Source organism: Danio rerio, chromosome 11, assembly GCF_052040795.2.
Source record: "Danio rerio strain M-AB ecotype USA chromosome 11, GRCz13ab, whole genome shotgun sequence".
NCBI classification, from domain to species: Eukaryota; Metazoa; Chordata; class Actinopteri; order Cypriniformes; family Danionidae; genus Danio; species Danio rerio.
In genome coordinates, this window is record NC_141031.1 from 32,171,638 (window position 1) to 32,191,344 (window position 19,707).

Genomic DNA, 19,707 nt, shown 5'->3' on the forward strand with positions numbered 1-19,707 from the left:
TTGATTAACTATTTAAGAGTAAGGATACAATTCACAAGCAATATAGTGAACATACCAAGAGTAAAATACAGTACAAACAAGACAGTTATTTGGAGTTGCACAATGTTCACCGTCACTAGATATTTGGGAAAGAGCAGGTGTTTTTTTTTTTTTTTTTTTTTTTGCAGTTGAACACATCAACTTTAAGCATCATCTCAATTCTGATGGATTTTAAATGGCACTGTCAAATTCTATCAATGGAAAAGGCTACCGACAGCTCCAACACCTATTCAGCATCATAGGCTAAAGAGGGTCTCCTATTGAATAGAACTTTCACTACAGGAATTACAAGATACCTTGCCGAACTGCAAGATATTTCCCAATTCCCGGCATGCAGTTTACTAGAAAAAAAGTTATGTATCTAAATTCTTTTTTTTTTTCTCCATATTTTTAAAGTCAATAATATGGCCATAGATCATTTTATTCAAAACATCACTATACTTTTTCAATACATTGAAAACTTTTTTTATGAATGTATTTGGTTCTCTTTTTTTTTTTTAATCACCTGATATACTGTGAAAATTATGTGTTGCATAAAATGTGTTACACCTGACAATAGACACCTGATCCTTATAATGAGCCATTAGAAATTTATGCGACAGCTGATTGGTCTGAGGCAATACTCTAGCAAGCTGATTGGTGATTGGTAGTAGCACAAACTATAAAAAGGCCAGACCAGAAGCAGTATTGTATGGTGTGGTGGAAGCTTTTGTTTTAATTTTGTAGTTTATGTGCAAAGGTTGGGGTTTGGTATGAGTGCTACAAAAATGTGGATTTTAAAGTATGTTTTTATAGGCTATGACTTTGTTTTTATTGTGATGTATTCTGCAATTTACTAAAAAATAATTTTGTTCTTTTGCAGTTATTCTTTAGCAATACTTTTAGTCCTTGGTGCATCTGATGGTATTGCGAATGGTAAGTTTGTATCTGATTTTTACCCAAAATTATGCGACTGAACCTTATGTTTGGCTTATATTGTTATTTTTATAGTTCACACCTATAACCCTGGAAGCAATGGAGGATATCCTGGTTACAGTGCTGCGGTTAAAGGGGGCTATGACACCGGAAGCTACAGTTCTCAAGCTTACTATTCAGGCATTCCTATGACAAGTGGAAAAACAGACTCTTATACAAGAAACAAATTTCAGGGATCTTATGTTGATTCAGTTGGAAACGATCTCGTATATGGTTCTGTGAAAAATGCTATTGGCACGTTAGGGTACGATACTAGTCAGTTAAGTGCCAAAGGCTCTGAAATGATCAGTTCTCACTCTGTCTTGATGCCATTTCAGCAGAGCAGTTATTCTGCCCCCAAGTCAGTGCAGTTAACTTCCCAAATTCCACTCCAAACCAGCAATGAGTCTGTGGCGAAGCCCGGAAGTCAGCAATCAACAGGTTCTGGAACCATGACCCAGTCTAGCCCTCTGCAATTGTCCCAGTCCAGTGGCCAACAGATATTACAGCCTAGCTTCCAGTCTGCAGTACAAGCCAATAGATGGCCTTTTAAGCTTCTGAGAGAGAAACTCCAGCAAACTGAATCCAAAACTTCAGGTTACCGGCTAGTTCAGAATCCAACATTCAGCTCTTCAAGGCTTTCTCAACCGAAAATGGAGTCTATATCACAACCTAGCTTGCAACAAATACTGCAATATGGGAGTGTACCTAGCAACCTAGCTGTGACAGGAAATGAACTTGTTAGCCAGTCAGTTCAGACCAGTGGCCAAACTGTAAATCAACCAAGCAGTCTGCAGCCTCCACATGTTGACATCTCTGTGGTCCAGCCAAGCAGCCAGCTAATTCAACAGGCAGTTGATGCCTCTGTGGCCAAGCAGCTAGTACAAGTAAGCCAATCTGTTGCCCAGTCAAATGACCAGCAACCAGCACATGGAAGTTACGTCTTTGTAGCTCAGCCCAGTGGCCTGACTCTTCTCAAGCCCCATAAAGATAAACTTCAGATTGGGTCCAATCTTCCTTCCAAAAACAGTCATTTCCAGACACCAAGTTTTACCCCTCTTTTTCCTTATAGTAGCCAAATGCCAAGAAAAACCAGCTACCAATCTGAGCTCCAACAGCCACCACCAGCCAGCTACCAATTGGTGTCTCGACCTGATGGTCAGCATGAAGTGCAGGCCAGCTATCAATCAGAGACTCCGGCTGCTCAGACAGAACACCCAAAACAAACTAGCTACCAGTCTGTGGGTTATCCAGCTATCCAGGAACCAGCACAAGATGGCTATAAGTCAGTGTTTCCATTCAATGGGCAGCAACTGGTACATACCGGTTACCAATCAGACACCCAAACTGGTTCCCAACATTCAGATCAAACCAGCTACCAGTCTGTGGGTCAGCCAGCTATCCAAGAACCAGCACAAGATGGCTTTCAATCAGTGTCTCCATTCAAGGGGCAGCAATTGGTACATGCCAGTTACCAATCAGAAACCCAGACTGGTTCCCAACATTCAGACCAAACCAGCTATCAGTCTGTGGGTCAGCCAGCTATCCAGGAACCAGCACAAGATGGCTATCAATCAGTGTCTCCATTCAATGGGCAGCAATTGGTACAAAGCAACTATCAATTAGAGGCCCAACCTGATTTCCAACATGCAGCCCAAACTGACTACCTATCTATGTCTCAGTCTGATGTGCAGCAAATGGTACAGGCCAGCTACCAATCAGAGACCCAAAATGCTTCCCCACAGCCAGAACAAAGCAGCTACCAGGTTATGGGCCAGCTGCCTATCCAACAGCCAGCACAAGATGGCTATCAATCTGTGTCTCAGTCAAGTGGGCAACCACTATTACAGGCCAGCTACCAGTCAGAGGCCCAGCTGCCTATCCAGCAGCCAGCACATGATGACCATCAATCTGTGTCTCAGTCAAGTGGGCAGCAACTAGTACAGGCCAGTTACCAGGCAGAGGCCCAGCCTGCTTTCCAGCAAACAGTAGGAGATGGCTATCAATCAGTGTCTTTGTCAAGTGGTCCACAACCAGTGCACGGTAGTTTTGTCTTTGTGGCTCGGCCCAATGCACTGACTCTTCTCAAACCCCAGAAAAGTAAAGTTTACTTTAAGCCATCCAGTTCTAGTCCAATACAAACACCAAGTTTTACCTCTGGAATAAAGTCCAGTAACCAAATACCAGTACAAACCAACTACCATTCTGTTCCCCAACCAGTTCAACAGCCAGCACAAGCCAGCTACCAGTCTGTTTCGCAGTCTAATGGACAGCAATTGGTACAGGCCAGCTACTATTCGGACACCCAATCTGCTTCCCAACAGTCCGGAAAAACCAGCTACCAGTCTGTAGGCCAGCTGGCTATCCAGCAACCAGCACAGGACAGCTATCAATCTGTTTCTCCATGCAATGGCCCACAAATGGTACATACCAGCTACCAACCGGAGGCCCACGCTGCTTACCAACAGCCAGAACAAACTACCTACCAGTCTGAGGGTCAGCTGCTTCTCCAACAAACACAAGAAGGTCACCAATCAGTGCCTCACTCCAATGGGCAGAAACTGATAGAGTCCAGCTACCAATCAGAGACCCAGCCTGCTTCTCAACACCCAGAACAAACTAGTTACGAGTCTTTGGGTGAGCTGGTTATCCAGCAACCAACACAAGAAATCCATCAATCTGGATCTCAGTCCAGTGGGCAGCAAATGGTACAGACCATCTACCAATCAGACCCCCAGTCTGGTTTCCACCAGCCAGCACAGGCCAACTACCAATTGGTTGCTCAGTCCAGTGTCCTGCAGCCTGTACAGGACGGCTTATCTTTGCCCCAAGCTGCTCATCAGCACCCAGCACAGCTTAGCTACCAAATTGTGTCTCTACCTGATGGGCAGCAACTGTTACAAGGCAGCTACCTGTCAGAGGCTCAGCTTGCTCTACATCAGCCAGGACAAACCAGCCCTCAGTCTGTGGACCAGCTAGCTATTCAGCAACCAGCACAAGACGGCCATCAATCTGTATCTCATTGCAATGGGCAGCAACTGGTACAGGCCAGCTACCAATCAGACACCCAGTCTGGTTTCCAACAGCCAGCACAAGGAAGTCACAATTTGATGGCTCAGCCCGATGTCCAACAACCAGCAAAGATTGGCTTATCTGTGGCCCAGGCTGCTCTCCAACAGCCAGCACCAGTCAGCGACCAATCTTTGTCTACATCTGATGGACAGAATCTGGGACAGGCAAGTTACCAATTAGAGTCCCAACATGCTTCCCTAGAGTCAGAACAAAGCAGCTACCAGTCTGTGGGCCATATGTATATCCAGCAACCAGCACAAGAAGGCCATCAATCTGTGCCTCAGACCAATGGGCAGCAACTGGTACAGATCAGCTACCAATCTGAGTCCCAGCCTGCTTTTCAACATCCAACCCAAGCTAACTACGAATCTTTGTCCCAGTCTGATGGGCAGCAGCAAATTGTACAGACTAGCTACCAATCAGAGACCCAGCCTGCTCTACAACAGCCAGAACAAACAAGCTACCAGTTTGTGGGTCAGCTTGCCATCCAGCATCCAGCCCTAGAAGTCTATCTGCCTCACTCCACTGGAGAGCATCTATTACAGACCAGCTCCCAATCAGAAGTCCAGCCTGTTCTACAACAGCCAACAATGGTCGACTCTGTAGCACATCCAAGTAACTTGGTAGTAGAATCCAGTTATGAGTATGTTGACGAGCAGGGTGGGCAAGCTGTTTTCAAACCAGTGCATTCTCATGCGGAACCACTTTATCAGGTTGGCTCCAAGTTTTATTTATGCCAAGAGTTTTCTCCCATTTACAAAGGGAGGTTTCAGTCTCCATCTAGACCCAGTTTTTCAACCCCATCTTTGCACGCAGAGCCTGTTGTAGAAACGTACCAGCCCCAAGAACAATTCAGTTCAGAGACCATCTCTCTAGCTGAATACCAGATGTCTCCTGTTCCAGTGCAGGTTGTTTTTCAGCCTCCGATGTTGACTAATAGTCTGTCTCTTGCTCAGTCCAGCTCTTTCTTGGGTGTACCAGTGCAGTCCAGCTATCAGCCTCAGGAACAGTCCAGTTATGAAACTGTTTTGCAGCCTGGTTTACAGACCACTTCAGTGCTTGTGCCATCAATTGACCAATCTACACTTTCCCAAGCCTGGAAGAGCCCAGAGGTTTTAAACTTTGAGCCTGTGTCTCAGTCTGTGCTACCTGAACTTCCAATTCCAGCACAGGTAGATCTTCAGGCTAGCAAAGGTCAAAATGCTCCTGAACCTGTTCCAAGAAGCAGGCATTCATCCCGTAAATTGTTCAAGTTGTTGCAAAAAGGAAAGTCCTAGGTCCTTTTTTTTGTATTTGCTTTAACATCAATAAAATTTGCTTTATTCAAGTGTTTGTGCATTTCAGTTTTGTAACTTACCTCATGTTGGTGGTTTATACATCTGCAAAAAATTAGGAGTAGGGAAAATGTTTTTTTTTTTTTTTTTTTTTTTTTTTTTTTTTTGCATTAACTACTTGAGTGGCTATGCAGAAGTTTTCTTAACCTATAGAATTGTAATGTAAATGTTAAAAGGTTGAGCCCTTTAGCTACACTGGAAAAATTCAACAAATGATTCCTTGGATTTTTTTTTTTTTTTTTTTTTTTTTTTTTTTTTTATGTATAAATAAACGTAAAGTGGTTGTAAACAATTTAATTGTTGAATTTAAACAAATTTAAGTTGAACATTATTCTATTTCATTTTGTTTTAAATTAAGTGTCTCCCAGTGTCTCTTTAATAACTTAAACTCTACTTGGTTGTTTCCAAGCAAGTTGATGTAACGACTTCAGATTTATTAGTGGTGATTTTAGCAATAAGTTTCAGAAAACTTAAACTAACTTACTTTCACTGTGAGTATTGGTACACCCAGCAGGGGAACTTGTACTGGCGTCTTGGAATAGATCTGATTGTTTTTTCTGCGTTGCTTCTAGTGCACTTGAAAGTATCTGGAGTTCACTGTATTTGCTTGTATTGTCTCCAGATGGAGTACTGCTCTCTTCTTTGCTAATCTCATCTTTACATCTGAATCCCTTCCTCTGCTCGTTGTCCTCCACATCCTCCGCCAGCTGCTGAGATGAAACTGTGGACATAGGTTCTGTAAGACAGGTGAAGAAACAGTACTCAAACGTGATTTCAATTTAGGAGGCAGCAGCATCCCTATTAACAAACATGTAATTTTTTATTTGAACGTAATAGACCTCTAAAGTGTATTTATTTGTCAGATTTAATTTAAAGTTGCTTTCAAATGGCCAAACTACATTACAAACCAGAGCTAATGCACAGCTTATGAAAAGTGTAAACAAATAAATTAAAAAAAAAAGTGGATTGCAAAGTGGTACCTTGTTATAGAACAATTTCCAAGGTCATAAAAAAGGTAAAATATTCTGTAGTACTTGGGTATTGCTTTTGGTAGATATTCTGCATTGATCAGTTTAGATGACTGCTTTGGCAAGTTAGGATGTATTTATTAATTATTCTTATTAATGGTTATAGCAGATACAGCAGTTCTACTTTAACCCACTGGAACCATAAGCTAGGCAAATACAGAAGATAAGGATTAAACTGGGTTGTAATGGTGATTTTATTCTATGTCTTTCAGTTCTAAACCCATTGTACATTAAAGTAGACGTGATTAACTAAACATCCAACACCATTTATTGTATGTATATATATATATATATATATATATATATATATATATATATATAAATATATATATATATATATATATAAATATATATATATATATATATATATATATATATATAAATATATAAATATATATATATATATATATATAAATATATATATATATATATATATAAATATATATATATATATATATATATATATAGTGCTATATATTTTTTTCTTTAATATTTATGAAATATAGGCAAACATAAAATTAAATGTGAATAAAATCAATTAAAATGTTGCTTCTGTGTTTGTAACAAAGTGCTGCCATGCCTCTTTTTGCCCTGGTGGATATTTCTGAAATGACAACGACAGAGCTTTACTGCTGTTTGGTTGGATGACAAAAGTCCAATATCATGGACATCTGGCTTTAAATTTTGTGAAAAGCCCCAGAAGAAGTAAAAAAAAAAAAAAAAAATTACAGTTAGAGTTTCGTTGCAAAACGAAATATATCCATTTTGAGAAATGCTGGTTATTTGACATTATTATTTAAGACATCAACAGTCAAGTTCATTCACAATGTTTACACATTAAACTATTACTTGAGCTCAGTGTATGATCAGAGCGGGTGGAGCCGCTGTGTCACAGTTCTTGCATCTGTTGCACAGAGTCTGCGACACAATCGCCTCATCCCGTCATATTTAATGAATTATTTCACTGTAATAATAATAATAATCATCATCATCATCAGGGCCAGACCAGCCACTGTGGCTATAGTTGCATTTCCAGTCACAATTTCACGCAATAACAAGGGAGCGCATGCGTTTTTAAACAGTCGTGCGCATCTCAACAGCTTTTGCCGCAAGTGATCATCCATTCCTCTCATTCGGTATTCACAGAAATTATTTAAAGAATAAACTTACAAAAGACACTTAGAAATGTAGCCTTGCAGACAGGTATCTTGTGATGTGGAGGAGCACAGGAAAAAGGCAGTATTTCAGTGTAACCCCTGGCCTTCTTCTTGACATCAGCGGAGACTGACAGACGCAGGGATATTTCTTGGTCCAGTTTTGTAGCGTTTTTAAACATTTTTGTGAAGTTGAAGGCTCCATCTTCATCTAATAGTTTGTCGGCATGACACAGACCAACATTACTCGCATTATTGAGCAAACTCGAAGCACTTCACCTGCGGTGACTCTCTTCCCAGAGGATACTGAGCTTGCGCCGAATCCTGAGCGTTCTATAACTGTTATATTGCACTTTGTAAAAAAAAAACTTGTCAGGCGGATTTCGCATTTTGTGAAAAAATACATTTGTAGTAGGCCTAAAATGTACATTCTTAAATGTTATTAATGGCAGCAATTCACACATAGATCAAAGTGCATCTGAACAGTGATTTCCAATAATAAAATCCAAATGTCAAAAAATGGCGTTTATCGCATTTTGCAACCAAACTCTTCAGTTGTGCTCAGCTGTGTTTGTTGTAAATAAGGGTGTATTTATTCTTTTGCACAATGCTGTAAATAAATTAGAATCTCAAAAAGCAAATGCAGTAAAAATGTGAAACATACATATTCAGTGTCTTGTACTCACGATACCTCACTGAATGCAGTGATGTCTAACTTTACAAATGGCTGTGCATATATCTAGTGCTGTCTTGAGCATTTTCAGGAAGTCTGTCTTTTTATGCTTTGGAAAAAATGTAGAGAGTAAACTGTCATAGTAAAACCATGACAAAGCCATTTGACTATCTTGTTCATAAGCAATGGTGTCAGGACTTTTCATCTTGATGACACTGACACTTTCATTGACATAAATACTTGCTTTTAAGGAATCAGCTATCCATTTTGAACAAGTGACACACTTTTGCAGGTTATTAGCTAGGTTTTGCCTTTTGTACTAATTGTTTTGAGAAATGCGTGCAAATGTAAATAGTGTTGTGAGAAATGCACCAAAGCCACTGAGAAAAATTGTAATTGACTGTCTTCTGTCAATAAATTGCAGACTTGCTATTCCAAAAAGTTGTTAGCTGTCCTTTTGTGGAGCTGGGTGAAATATGCTACATGTGTACCTGGCGTAATAGAAGAATGATAGTGCTTGGAGCAGATATATAGTCAGTTGATCATATCAGCTGATGGCACTATGCCTATGCCTGACTGAATCATTGCTGCACTCAGTTACATTTTGCTTGAGCAGTGATTGCTTAAATGTGTATAAGAAATGGACATTTTTGAGATATGCATGCACAAATAATAAAAATTTCTGTAGTATTATCCACACAAGTACGCTGAAGTTGATGTCTATATGGAATTATTTCTATATTAATGCAATAATTGCAATAATTTCTATATCAAAAGCCTATAAATATAGACAACATAATGATTAAAAATTTAATTATTAAAGGTTGCTTTGGAATTTGGTGATGCTGCATTTTTGAGGTTCTCTAAATATGATGTATTCATATTTTCCTACAAAAAAGTTTTATTTGATGAGCTGCACCATTAATTAAAGACAATATACTCCCTCATTCCACATCAACTTTGGCATTTTGATGAGCTCACAAGTGCTTCCTTTGCTGGCACATTCCATGCAGTGACTTGTCTGCTGATATGACCTAATTTAGTCTTATTTGCAGACATACAATGCAGACTTTCAATCATCATTTAATTGTCTGCAATGGAAGATTTTAAGCCTAAAGGACTATAACAAATTTGCTTAGCATTTTTCACCGTCTGTAATGTGTAAAGGACAACACATAATTATGTGGTATTGCTTTAACATGAAAATATTTGTGTTTTGAGTTGTTGAGTGTTTTGAATCTTTTGAATTTTTTTGTGATGGTACATTATTTTTTGTATGGACAAATTATAATGCCAATCGAATGTAAACTGTATAGTTATTATGCAGTTGTATATTTTTATCCTGTAATGCTATGGACAATTCCAAATTTACAATAAAACTGTTGCAAATAACACAATTCCTATATTTACTTTTGATGAAATTAACCAAATATTCATTGACAACAAAGAAAACCAATGGTGATAAAAACAGTTTCTAAATGACAATGTATTTTCATTACAAAATGTAAAGAAATGTTATCAGACTTTTATCAAATAAAACAAATATTAACATTGTACTCAAAGCCAAACCAAATCCAGAGAAACTGACATTTTTCAAGTGATCCCTTATTTTTTTTTTTTTTTTCTGTAGCTGTATATATATATGTGGCTCACTGTAATATCCAGTTATCAATAATTAAATGTCTTTTGTATGGTGGACATCACTGAGTCCACATTGAGTCAACATCTGAGTGTCTTCAAAACAAAAAGTCAATTTGCCTATATGTTTAGCCTTACTCAGGGACAGGGTGCCCAAATAAAGTCAGTCATGTTTCTCACAAACCCTATATCTATTCTGATAAGGCCGTTGTGTCCAAGGTCTTCTGTCCCCCAAGCACAGTTTCTCCAGTCGTCCCACTTCATGTTACACCACACACAATGGCACACTTGTGATCAGACCTTGGAATAAATTCACAAAGAATTGTTTCTGCATTCATCACAGAGGAATGCCTGGCTGTTTGTTAGATCCCAAGTCAAAAGGCCAGTGGTAGGCTATATGTGATGGAAGAAATGGTGGGACCGAGCACTGATGGAGAGAAAGGACTGTCTGTCTCCAATATTTCTATTACGAATGATGATTTGATATCATCTAACGAGAGTACATTGCAATGATGCTAATTGGCTAATAGCAGCAGACAAATGTTATTAACTTTCAAGAGCTATAGGCTAACCATATGAATGTCACTTTTAGAAATGTGTATATGTCAAACATTAATAGTTTATTTTAAATGGCCAAAATGAAATTTGTCAACAGACATGTAGCCTAAAGGTCACAGAATAACGTGCCAAACCCTATTAAACATTTCCTGGTACAGCATCGTTTTTAATTATGAAAAAAGATATAATTTTCTTATATTAAAAAAATCATATGAAAGTCACTTAAACTGCAGTGTTAAATCTTATATATCAAAAGGTGTTATTGTTGGAGCAGAGATAAAACAATATTTACTGTTTGATCTCAAGTTCAGGATTTTCATAAAATGTTTGTCTGAATGAGCACACACAGATTAAAAAATACTTTGTATATACCCAAGCTGTATTCATAATCGTTCCCTATACCCTCATTCCCTATTCCCTACTTTAATCCACTAATATAGTCTGAGGTGTAAATGAAAAAAAGTTAAAGAATTTGAGCACTGACTGAGAGACTGAAGGATGCTGTTTTGTTGGAGCTCTGCTGGTTCATAAATCCCCTCCGAAGGATTAATATTCAACTTCTTGATCAGACCCTGTAATAGTTATACTTAGCAAGCTGTAGCTAATGAAACTATGTCACTTTCTTGTGTATACAAACGTATTTGTAAAAAAAAAAAAAAAACACTGACAGAGCTCTGCTGTGGATGCCATCTTGTGGCAAGATGCGAGATTTTATTCAGCACTTGAGTGCATCTGTTGTAAATTCGTTATACGTCGGTGTGGGATTTGCGTCAGTAGCCTATTATGTGGCTGCTCTCTCAAATAGTACATCATTTAAGGGTATAAGGAGTCGATTTTATATACAACCCAGCCTCTTTGTGAACAGTTTCTGTAAAGCATTATTAAGGGTTAGACCTAGCCTATTTTCACTTTCTTGTCAAGGGTGAAGCCTTTTGGGGGATTGTTTATCCAAAACTTAAAATCCTGCCACCTCATTCTCTTGTTCCAAACCTGGAAGATATATTAAAGAATGTTCGTAAAAAATAATTATTGACTTCCATAGTAGGCCTTAACAAAATAAACAAATTCATAACATTATTGAAGAAATTTGCACGCTATTATTGAAGGTTGTTCCCATATCCCATTACATGTAAAACTACAGCTCTTGCCCTCAAAAGAATGTTTTAGGCAACCTCAAGTAAAGATATATGTGTATCAAATGTCCATCCTGCTGACTGCCATTAAAATTTAAAAAATTGGGTTTAATGTTTTGGGCTTTGAATTGAGTTTTTACATGTGATTTGTGTGTTAAAATTGAATGTATTTGTGTTGACTGTTTTTTTTTTACATATATGTGTAATGTGAACGCTGATATGGTTGTGTGGTAACATTTCCACTTGTGGACAATAAATAAAGTAAATTAAAGTAAAAGTTTACAATAACTAGAGTGTGTTAATAATGGGAGAATTAAATATTTCTGTGTGAACTATCCATTTAATATGGTGCATTTTTAGATATGCTCCCTTGCCTTTAGTGAATCTCAATCTATGCTTTTACAAAGTTCTAAATTAAATTACTTTCTAATATAATTTCCAGCTCCATTTAGAGTGTAAATCTTCAAAGTAATAGATGGAAACATGCATTTAAAACAAGGATTTAATGTAATCCTCTTGAAAAGAAAATTCTTATCAGAACACCAACTTTACTTTAAATGTTGCTCAGGTTTGCAAACTAAATTTAAATATGACTTGCATGACCATGTTGATGTTTGCATCTACAATAAGTGACAGAAAAAATTAAACCAAAGTAATTTGATTAATCAGTGACAATTAATCAGTGTCAGTGATCATTTCTTTTCTCTTTAATCCTTAAAAGCTAAATTATATGCTAGACTTTCTGCTATAAACACAACCCAAGGCATCTATTAAAAACACAATTTACTGCCCCCTGGTGGATAAATCACACTCTTTAGGAAGAATGAATAATTTTTATTAACAATTCATATCACAATGCATATGTATATGTCTTTTGATTTTGATTTCCATAACATTTTATTTATTGATATTCACATTTAAAGAGCAATATGTTCATACCAAGTCATTCTCTACATTATCACCTAATAAATAATAAAAAGAAGAAAAAGAATAAATTATTTAATCATTATTTTTTCAGCTTAATCGCTTTATTAATCTGGGGTCACCACAGCGAAATGAACCGCCAACTTGTCCAGCATATATTTCAAGCAGCGGATGCACTTCCAGCTGCAACCCAGCACTGGGAAACACCCACACACACACTCATTCACACACATACATACACAATGATAAAATTTAGCTCACCCAATTCACTTGTACTGCATGTTTTTGGACTGTGGGGGAAACCGAAGCATCCGGAGAAAAACCATACGAACACAGGGAGAACATGCAAACTCCACACAGAAATGCCAACTGACCCAGCCGAGGCTCAAACCAGCGACCTTCTTGCTGTGAGGCAACAGCGATACCCACTGCGCCACCACACCTCCCAATAATAAACAATGTAATAATAAACACCCAATAATAATAATAATAAATTATTTTTTATTTATCTTTTTTTTTTCTTGCAGACAGCATTCCGTTTTTTATCACAATCCACTACTGTACAACTGTAAATATGGAGACGGCGTTGTATCAACACAAGGAGTAAACTTCCTTTCCCACTTCTTATCAGTGTCCCAAGTGTCCGTCTCATGAAATAACTGACAGAGATATGGTGTGTGTGTGATTCATACAGAATAATGACATCACCCTTGCCTAAAGGGTGGGATGTGTATTCAACATGGTTGAATGCACTGCAAAATCTTAAAGAGATAATTCACACAAAAATGTAACTTTCCTTACCATTTACTCAATGATTTTTTAAATTCTGTTGAATACAGAACAAAGTATACTGAATAATGTTGTTGCTGAGGGTAGAAAGCTATTGACATCCATAGGAATAATGAAATAAATGTTATGTTTCTGCTGTGTTTAACTGAAAAAAACTAAGTTTTTGGAGGAGTAAATGATGACAAAAGCTTCATTTTGAGTGAACATTTTCTTTAAAATGCACCAAAGATTATGGCTACTGTATGTATGTTTTGCCAGTGTTTCTTTACCCTGCACAATCTATTCACCTTCAGCTCACAGACAAAGGAAGCCAAATGAATTTGCATTAACTGCAGTGTGTTCTGATTTAACCTTCTGTTTGAACAGTGGGATGACTGTACACACACCTCTGTGTCCTCTATTGTCACAAACACACATGCTCAAAATTGTGCTTCCTCAGCAAAGGCTGATTCTGCAGACCTCAGACATGCAACGATGTATTATTCATCCTTGAGGTTGTCTGTAGCACACCCTTAAATGAATGCATTGCAAAACAGAGGGAGAAATATAATTTGCTTGATTTAAATGCTGTTGTCATTCATTCATGCATTTTCTTTTCGGCTTGGTCCCTTAATTATTCAGGGGTCGCCACAGCGGAATGAACCGCCAACTTATCCACCATATGTTTCACGCAGCGGATGCTCTTCCAGCCTTAATCCAACACTGGGAAATATCCACACACAATCCTTCACACACATACACTACGGCCAAATTAGTATATTCAGTTCACCTATAGCACATCTCTTTGGTCTGTGGGGGAAACCGTAGCACCCAAAGGGAAGCCCATGAGTTCATCAGACGCTGGATTCGAACCGGGTTCATGATCGTGTCAAAACAAGTTGCCATGCGCTTTACGAGCTACGCCACTCACGCTACTGTTTTAGTTATGTTGTCTCTGTCAATCAAATGGTGATGGGCGGGAATCACTCAATTAGCTTTTTCCTACAAGGTGCGCTATTTGCATTTAGCCTAAATAGACACTGCAAAATCGGCAGTCCCCATCCCCCATCCCCCACCCAGAATTGTCATTGCTGCAGTTTAAAGTTGATTCAGTTTATTTCAAGAGTACCTATGATGAAAATTATCTTCCATAAGCTGTAATCTAGTCTGTCCACAGTCGTATTGGGGTGATATAAAGACAATAAGTCTCTTTATTTATTTGCTGACATCAAAACAGGATCCAAATCCTCTCAATTTTGAGGCCCCCCACAACGTGACAGAAGTGCGGTTTCCCTGGCCACAGATTTGATTGACAGCCATGTATAAACATGTCTCCATATATAAAGTAGTAACGCGAATAATCATATCAACAAGGCAGGACATACACAAAGCAACTGGGATAAAAAGCTCTGTTCAGCTCTCAGTAATCATAAATCATCATCAGATGTGATTAAGAATGAGTTTTACAAATTTAAAATGTTTTTAAACCAGCGATTTTACCATCTTTACTTAATTTCATTGGGAAAGATCTTACTGTAGAATTTCTTAAATACATTACAAGAAATATGCTTCCTTCATGTTTGTCACTGTGCTGTTTATCTGACTAGGCCAGGGTGAAGACTCAGGTACACTCTGACAGGCATATGGGAACGTTGGGCAGGGAGAACTAGCATTAAAGGCACAGGCAGCAAAAAAAGCTACTTTGTGTTCAAAGCAGAAAATCCCAATGTTCAAAAAAGTATGATAAATAATCTAATGAGTGTTTTGAGCTGAAACTTTACAGACACATTCTGGACACATAAAAGACGTATCTTAAATCTGGTAAAAGGGGTAAAATAGCCGCCCTTTAAATCACATTGTTAATGATGCAAATTAGCACAATTAAAATACATTGCACCGAGATGTGTGATGAGCTGTTAGTTGACAATAAATCAAATGATCCTAACAAAGCCAGCATTTGCTTTAATAAAATGAAACCTGCAAAGTATAAACACACCAAATCCAGAGTCACCATGTGTAAATGACTGAAGCATAGAATTCCATTGGCCATCTGATAATAGTGATGCCAAAACACAGTATAACCATAAAACGCACAACAAAGAGAGTCATGTAACAGGTCATTGTTGACTTAAAATGTTCATTCGCATTATCAAAGCTTGAAAGCATGATGTGGTTAGGCCAGCACAGGTTCAAAAGATCTGTTCAATTCTGCCTTTTCACGCCTATTGAAACAATCACATAAAAAGTACAAGCTCCCCTTTCACCTTCTGAACATATAGCGTTTCATTTCTCTCATTCACTCACTGTATAATGTGTTTTCAAAAAGGGCAAAGGGCTTCGTACAACACTTTTCACTTTCTCACTACGCCTTAGGGTGTCAGACAGAAACCTTCAATTTCTATAACAAGCAGATGGAGCTCTCTCCACCCAATATCTAGTGTCACATCCGCTGCGGTTATACATATTGAATGCCTCTGTCATCCCACAAGGCCCAAAAGTCCCTTTAGATTGGAAAGACCACTGACAGGGTGCGTTTGTACTGCAGCTCTCTCTCGGACATGAATGGACTGCTAATGACGCCAAAACTGCCAGTCCATTTTAAGCAATCCAACTCTGGAAATCCAATGGAAAGTCTGTTAAAGTTGAGTGGCAGCTAGACGCAGATTAGAAGTTCCAGGCTTTCAAAGCCACTCAAGACCACACAAAAGGGAATTAGTCACAAAAAATAGCTGTAGTTTCACTGTAAATCAGATATGTGCTTGCAAGTAGGTCAACCTCAAAGTTATCTGTAAGTATCTATAGCTGTTCCCATTAAAGATGCAAATTTACCTGGAATACTGCACTGTTTGAGTTAAAATAAAATCGACAACTTCTGGCAAACTGGCGGATGAAAATTTACAAGGAAAAAAATTGGTTGTAATAGGAAAAGTCGCTTCCGCTTCCCCTTCCCCTTCCCGATCATCTTTGACAGCATACACACACTTCCAATAGACAGCAATAGCAATTTAATATTTACCTTACGGTACATTAATAGAAGAAGCTGTACTAATAATTTTGTGGCTCAAAAAGGAATATGGATATATGATATTATTACAGTCTGTATAGTGAGTGTGTGTGTATATCGTAATGCCTTTTGTTCATTTCTTAATTTCATTAATTAATTCAATATTCTTAATTCATTTTAGACATGGCATACACTGTATGCTGTACAACAAAAGTATGTGGAAAATGACTGAAAAGTTGTCTATATATATGAAAAGTGTTTGTAAACTAAATATTATTATTTTTTGATTTTATTGAATTACAATTTTTAGGAATAAATTGCGATATTTCAAGAGTAATTAATTAAATGAATTACAACACATTATTTCATTTACCAGAAACAAAAATATAGCATTACACTGAATTCATACATTTTTTTGTGTGTGCCACCCCAAGATTTGGCGTGGCCTCTTCTGGCCACCCCTGGGGGCACCACAGCTTTTGGGAGCACAGCCGCTCAAGTTCTAGGAAGTAACAATACTGAACCGCTGTGGTGACAGACTTTGGGTAAGGGATTTTAAAATGACCAAAACATCATATCAGATGTTTTACAATGTGCTCAATCCCATTACACCTATCTTTTTATCTACATTTCCCAAATTTATCCACATCTTGGAGTTTTCATTAAGCATTTTTAAAGCAATATTCCACAATGCTCATAAAAATGAATGTATGGAAGTATAACGTCTTTCAGAAGTGTGAATGGTTTGATTTATGTTACACGGAAGGTTTATTCTAAAAATGGAATTCGGTTCACAGTACAAAACCCTGTCAAACATGTAACCCTTAAATTCTTTTTGTCAAGAGAAAGTGAATATTTTGCAATTGGATAATTACTGGACTGTCCCTTTAGCCATCTGTGAGTCGGTGAGTATATTTGGGTTTAGGGAGTTTTGTAAGATCCCTCTGTTCCCCAGTGAGCCTCTGGAATTAGGGAGAGTTCACAGCCTCCTCTTCTGTCTTCTCTCCTCCTACCCCCCACTCAAGAGAAAAGACCCCTTTTCATGGAGCCCTTGCATGCTTTGTTGAATGAACGGGGAGTGTTAGTATCTGAGGAAAAAAAAAAGTGAAATTGATAGACCAATAAAACAACAGGACTCACCTTTTTTGTCCTTAGTAGTACTTCCACAGGAAAGCCTCAGTACCTCCCAAGAGGGACTTTAATCCCAACAGCCTCCCATGCACTTCCTGCTATGAAATCAGCAGCCTCTTTGAACACATCCTCATCCCTCGCTTAGCCACTGCTGCCGGACTGAGGCCCCTGAGAGGGCGGCAAATAGCCTGTGCTGTTTACTTTCCCACAGGCAGCAAGTTCCCTACTCCATGCACCGACAGCTCCACTCCTCCTTGCTCTCGTAGGCTGAATGTGCCTCTGTCACTCCTTTCTTTTCCCTCGCTCTTTCCCTCCCCTGCTGAACAAGTATAAAGGCTGTTAAGCTCCACCAATGGCTGAGCTGCTGCCAGACTTTTCAGCCAATTAAAGTCCGGTTAGATGACCAAGGGGCAGGGTTTCTAGAGCTAAAGGGGAAAACAGTGTAGGACAAGTCCGTTGAAGGAGAGAGGGAGGGAGAAAGACAGAAAGAGAGACAAGGGATTACGGCATCCTCAAGCTGGCCAAAAGTGGAATAAATAGTATTAGCTAAGTGGGTGACCATTCAGTGTTGTGCAAACTCAGCAGAAACAATGACTTTGGAGATTGTATTTCTCAAATTCATTTTCCTTTCTGTTTTTTTTTTTTTTTTTTTTTTGATGCAATACATTAAAAAAAATAATAAATATTTGATTAAAAAAAAACAATAGAATCATAATATAGATCATGAAATCAGCTTTCTCAAATGAGACAATGAAATTATTCATTCATTCATTTTCTTTTTTTGGGCTTAGTCCCTTTATTAGCCTGGGGTCGCCACATCGGAATGAACCGCCAACTTATCCAGCTTATGTTTTACACCTATTTTTTATGTAAAATTTTTAATGTTGTTTTCAAAATTTTTCTGCATCTTGGAGTTTTTATTAAGCATTTTAATGCAATATTCCACAATGCTTACAAAAATAGGTGTATGGAAAATATGAAAGACAGAAATATGAGGGCATGCATTTAAAAAAAAAAAATAAATAAATATATATATATATATATATATATATATATATATATATATATATATATATATATATATATATATATATATATATATATATATATATACATTTTTTTTTTTTTTAAACTTTTTTTGAAAATTTTTTTTTGTCATAATTCTGTAAACATTTGAGAATTAAAGATAAAAATAAAAATAAATTTTAGGTATGGTTATGTTGGTAGCTGTTCCCATCAAAGATGCTAATTAAACTGGAATAATGCACTGTTTAAGTCAAAACAAACAAAGTCGCCACTTTCTGATAAACTGGTGGCAAACAATAAAAAGAAAAACCAAATTTACTATGTTATAAAAGCCACCATGGACCTTTATTCTTTTACCATAAATTATCACAAAAAACAAAGACAAAATGCAATGAACACAGTGGCTTTTGGAGACGCAAGACTACTTTTTGAAAGCACAGTTTTCAAGTTTTTGGAAACACTATTTTAAGACAATTCTGGGGGGTAAAAATACTGAACCACTGTTATGACATATTTCCCAGAGATGGGTAGCGGCTCGAAGGCCATCCACTGCGTAAAAACTCGCTGGATAAGTTGGGGGTTCATTCCGCTGTGGCGACCCCGGATTAATAAAGGGACTAAGCCAACAAGAAAATGAATGAATGAATGTTATGACAGACATTGTCAAAGAGATTTGAGAATGACCAAAACATCACATCAGATGTTTTATAATGTGGTCAGTCCCATTACATCTATTTTTAATGTACAATTGTTTTAATGTAATTTTCAAAATATATCTGCATTGGAGTTTTCATTGAGCATTTTTAACACAGTATTAAAATAAGTGTGCGGAAAATATGAAAGACAGAAATATGAGGGCATACAGAGACCGCTTTTAGGAAGCACAGTTTTCAAGTTTTTGGGAGCATTATTTTAAGACAATTCTGGGAGGAAAAGATACCGAACCGTTGTGAGGACAGACATCAAATCAGATGTTTACAATGTGGTCGGTCCCATCACAACTATTTTTTAATGTACAATTTTCTTTAAGCATTTCTTAATGCAATATTCCACAATGCTTACAAAAATCTTTAAGACAGAAATATGAGGGTATGTATTTAAATAGATATTTTATTTAGAAAAACTGCCATTTTTGCCATGATTCTGTAAATGTTAGAGAATTAAAATTAAAGGATTGAATTGAATTGTAGGTATGGTGATGTATTTCTAACTGAAATGGAATACTAAATAGGTCAGGGCTTTTTGTCTTTCTTTCATCTTTCACTTGCAGC

The 19,707-nt window shown here is 37.6% G+C and overlaps 2 protein-coding genes across 4 annotated transcripts in view; one reads left to right on the top strand and one right to left on the bottom strand.

The window, feature by feature from the left end:
* Positions 1–17,691, bottom strand: part of arhgef10la (Rho guanine nucleotide exchange factor 10 like a) — a 236,506-nt gene extending 218,815 nt beyond the window's left edge. For both annotated transcript variants that reach the window (XM_087273828.1, XM_087273829.1), the window contains exons 1-2: positions 17,420–17,691; positions 5,884–6,135 (exon numbers count right to left, since the gene is read on the bottom strand). In XM_087273828.1, coding sequence (XP_087129954.1) covers positions 5,884–6,130 — 247 coding nt within the window. In that variant the 5' untranslated portion in view covers positions 6,131–6,135; positions 17,420–17,691. The remainder of the gene's footprint in view (positions 1–5,883; positions 6,136–17,419) is intronic.
* LOC137496707 (uncharacterized) lies at positions 729–5,392 on the top strand. Of its 2 annotated transcripts, XM_087273827.1 has the most exons (4): positions 729–820; positions 902–954; positions 1,030–3,093; positions 3,214–5,392. In XM_087273827.1, exons 1-4 carry the CDS (start codon positions 792–794, stop codon positions 5,340–5,342), a joined length of 4,275 nt encoding a protein of 1,424 aa, XP_087129953.1. In that variant the 5' UTR covers positions 729–791; the 3' UTR covers positions 5,343–5,392. The 2 variants fall into 2 exon arrangements, with proteins under 2 accessions (XP_087129953.1, XP_087129952.1); XM_087273826.1 differs by having other exon boundaries at positions 1,030–5,392.
* Positions 17,692–19,707: the final 2,016 nt, after the last annotated feature.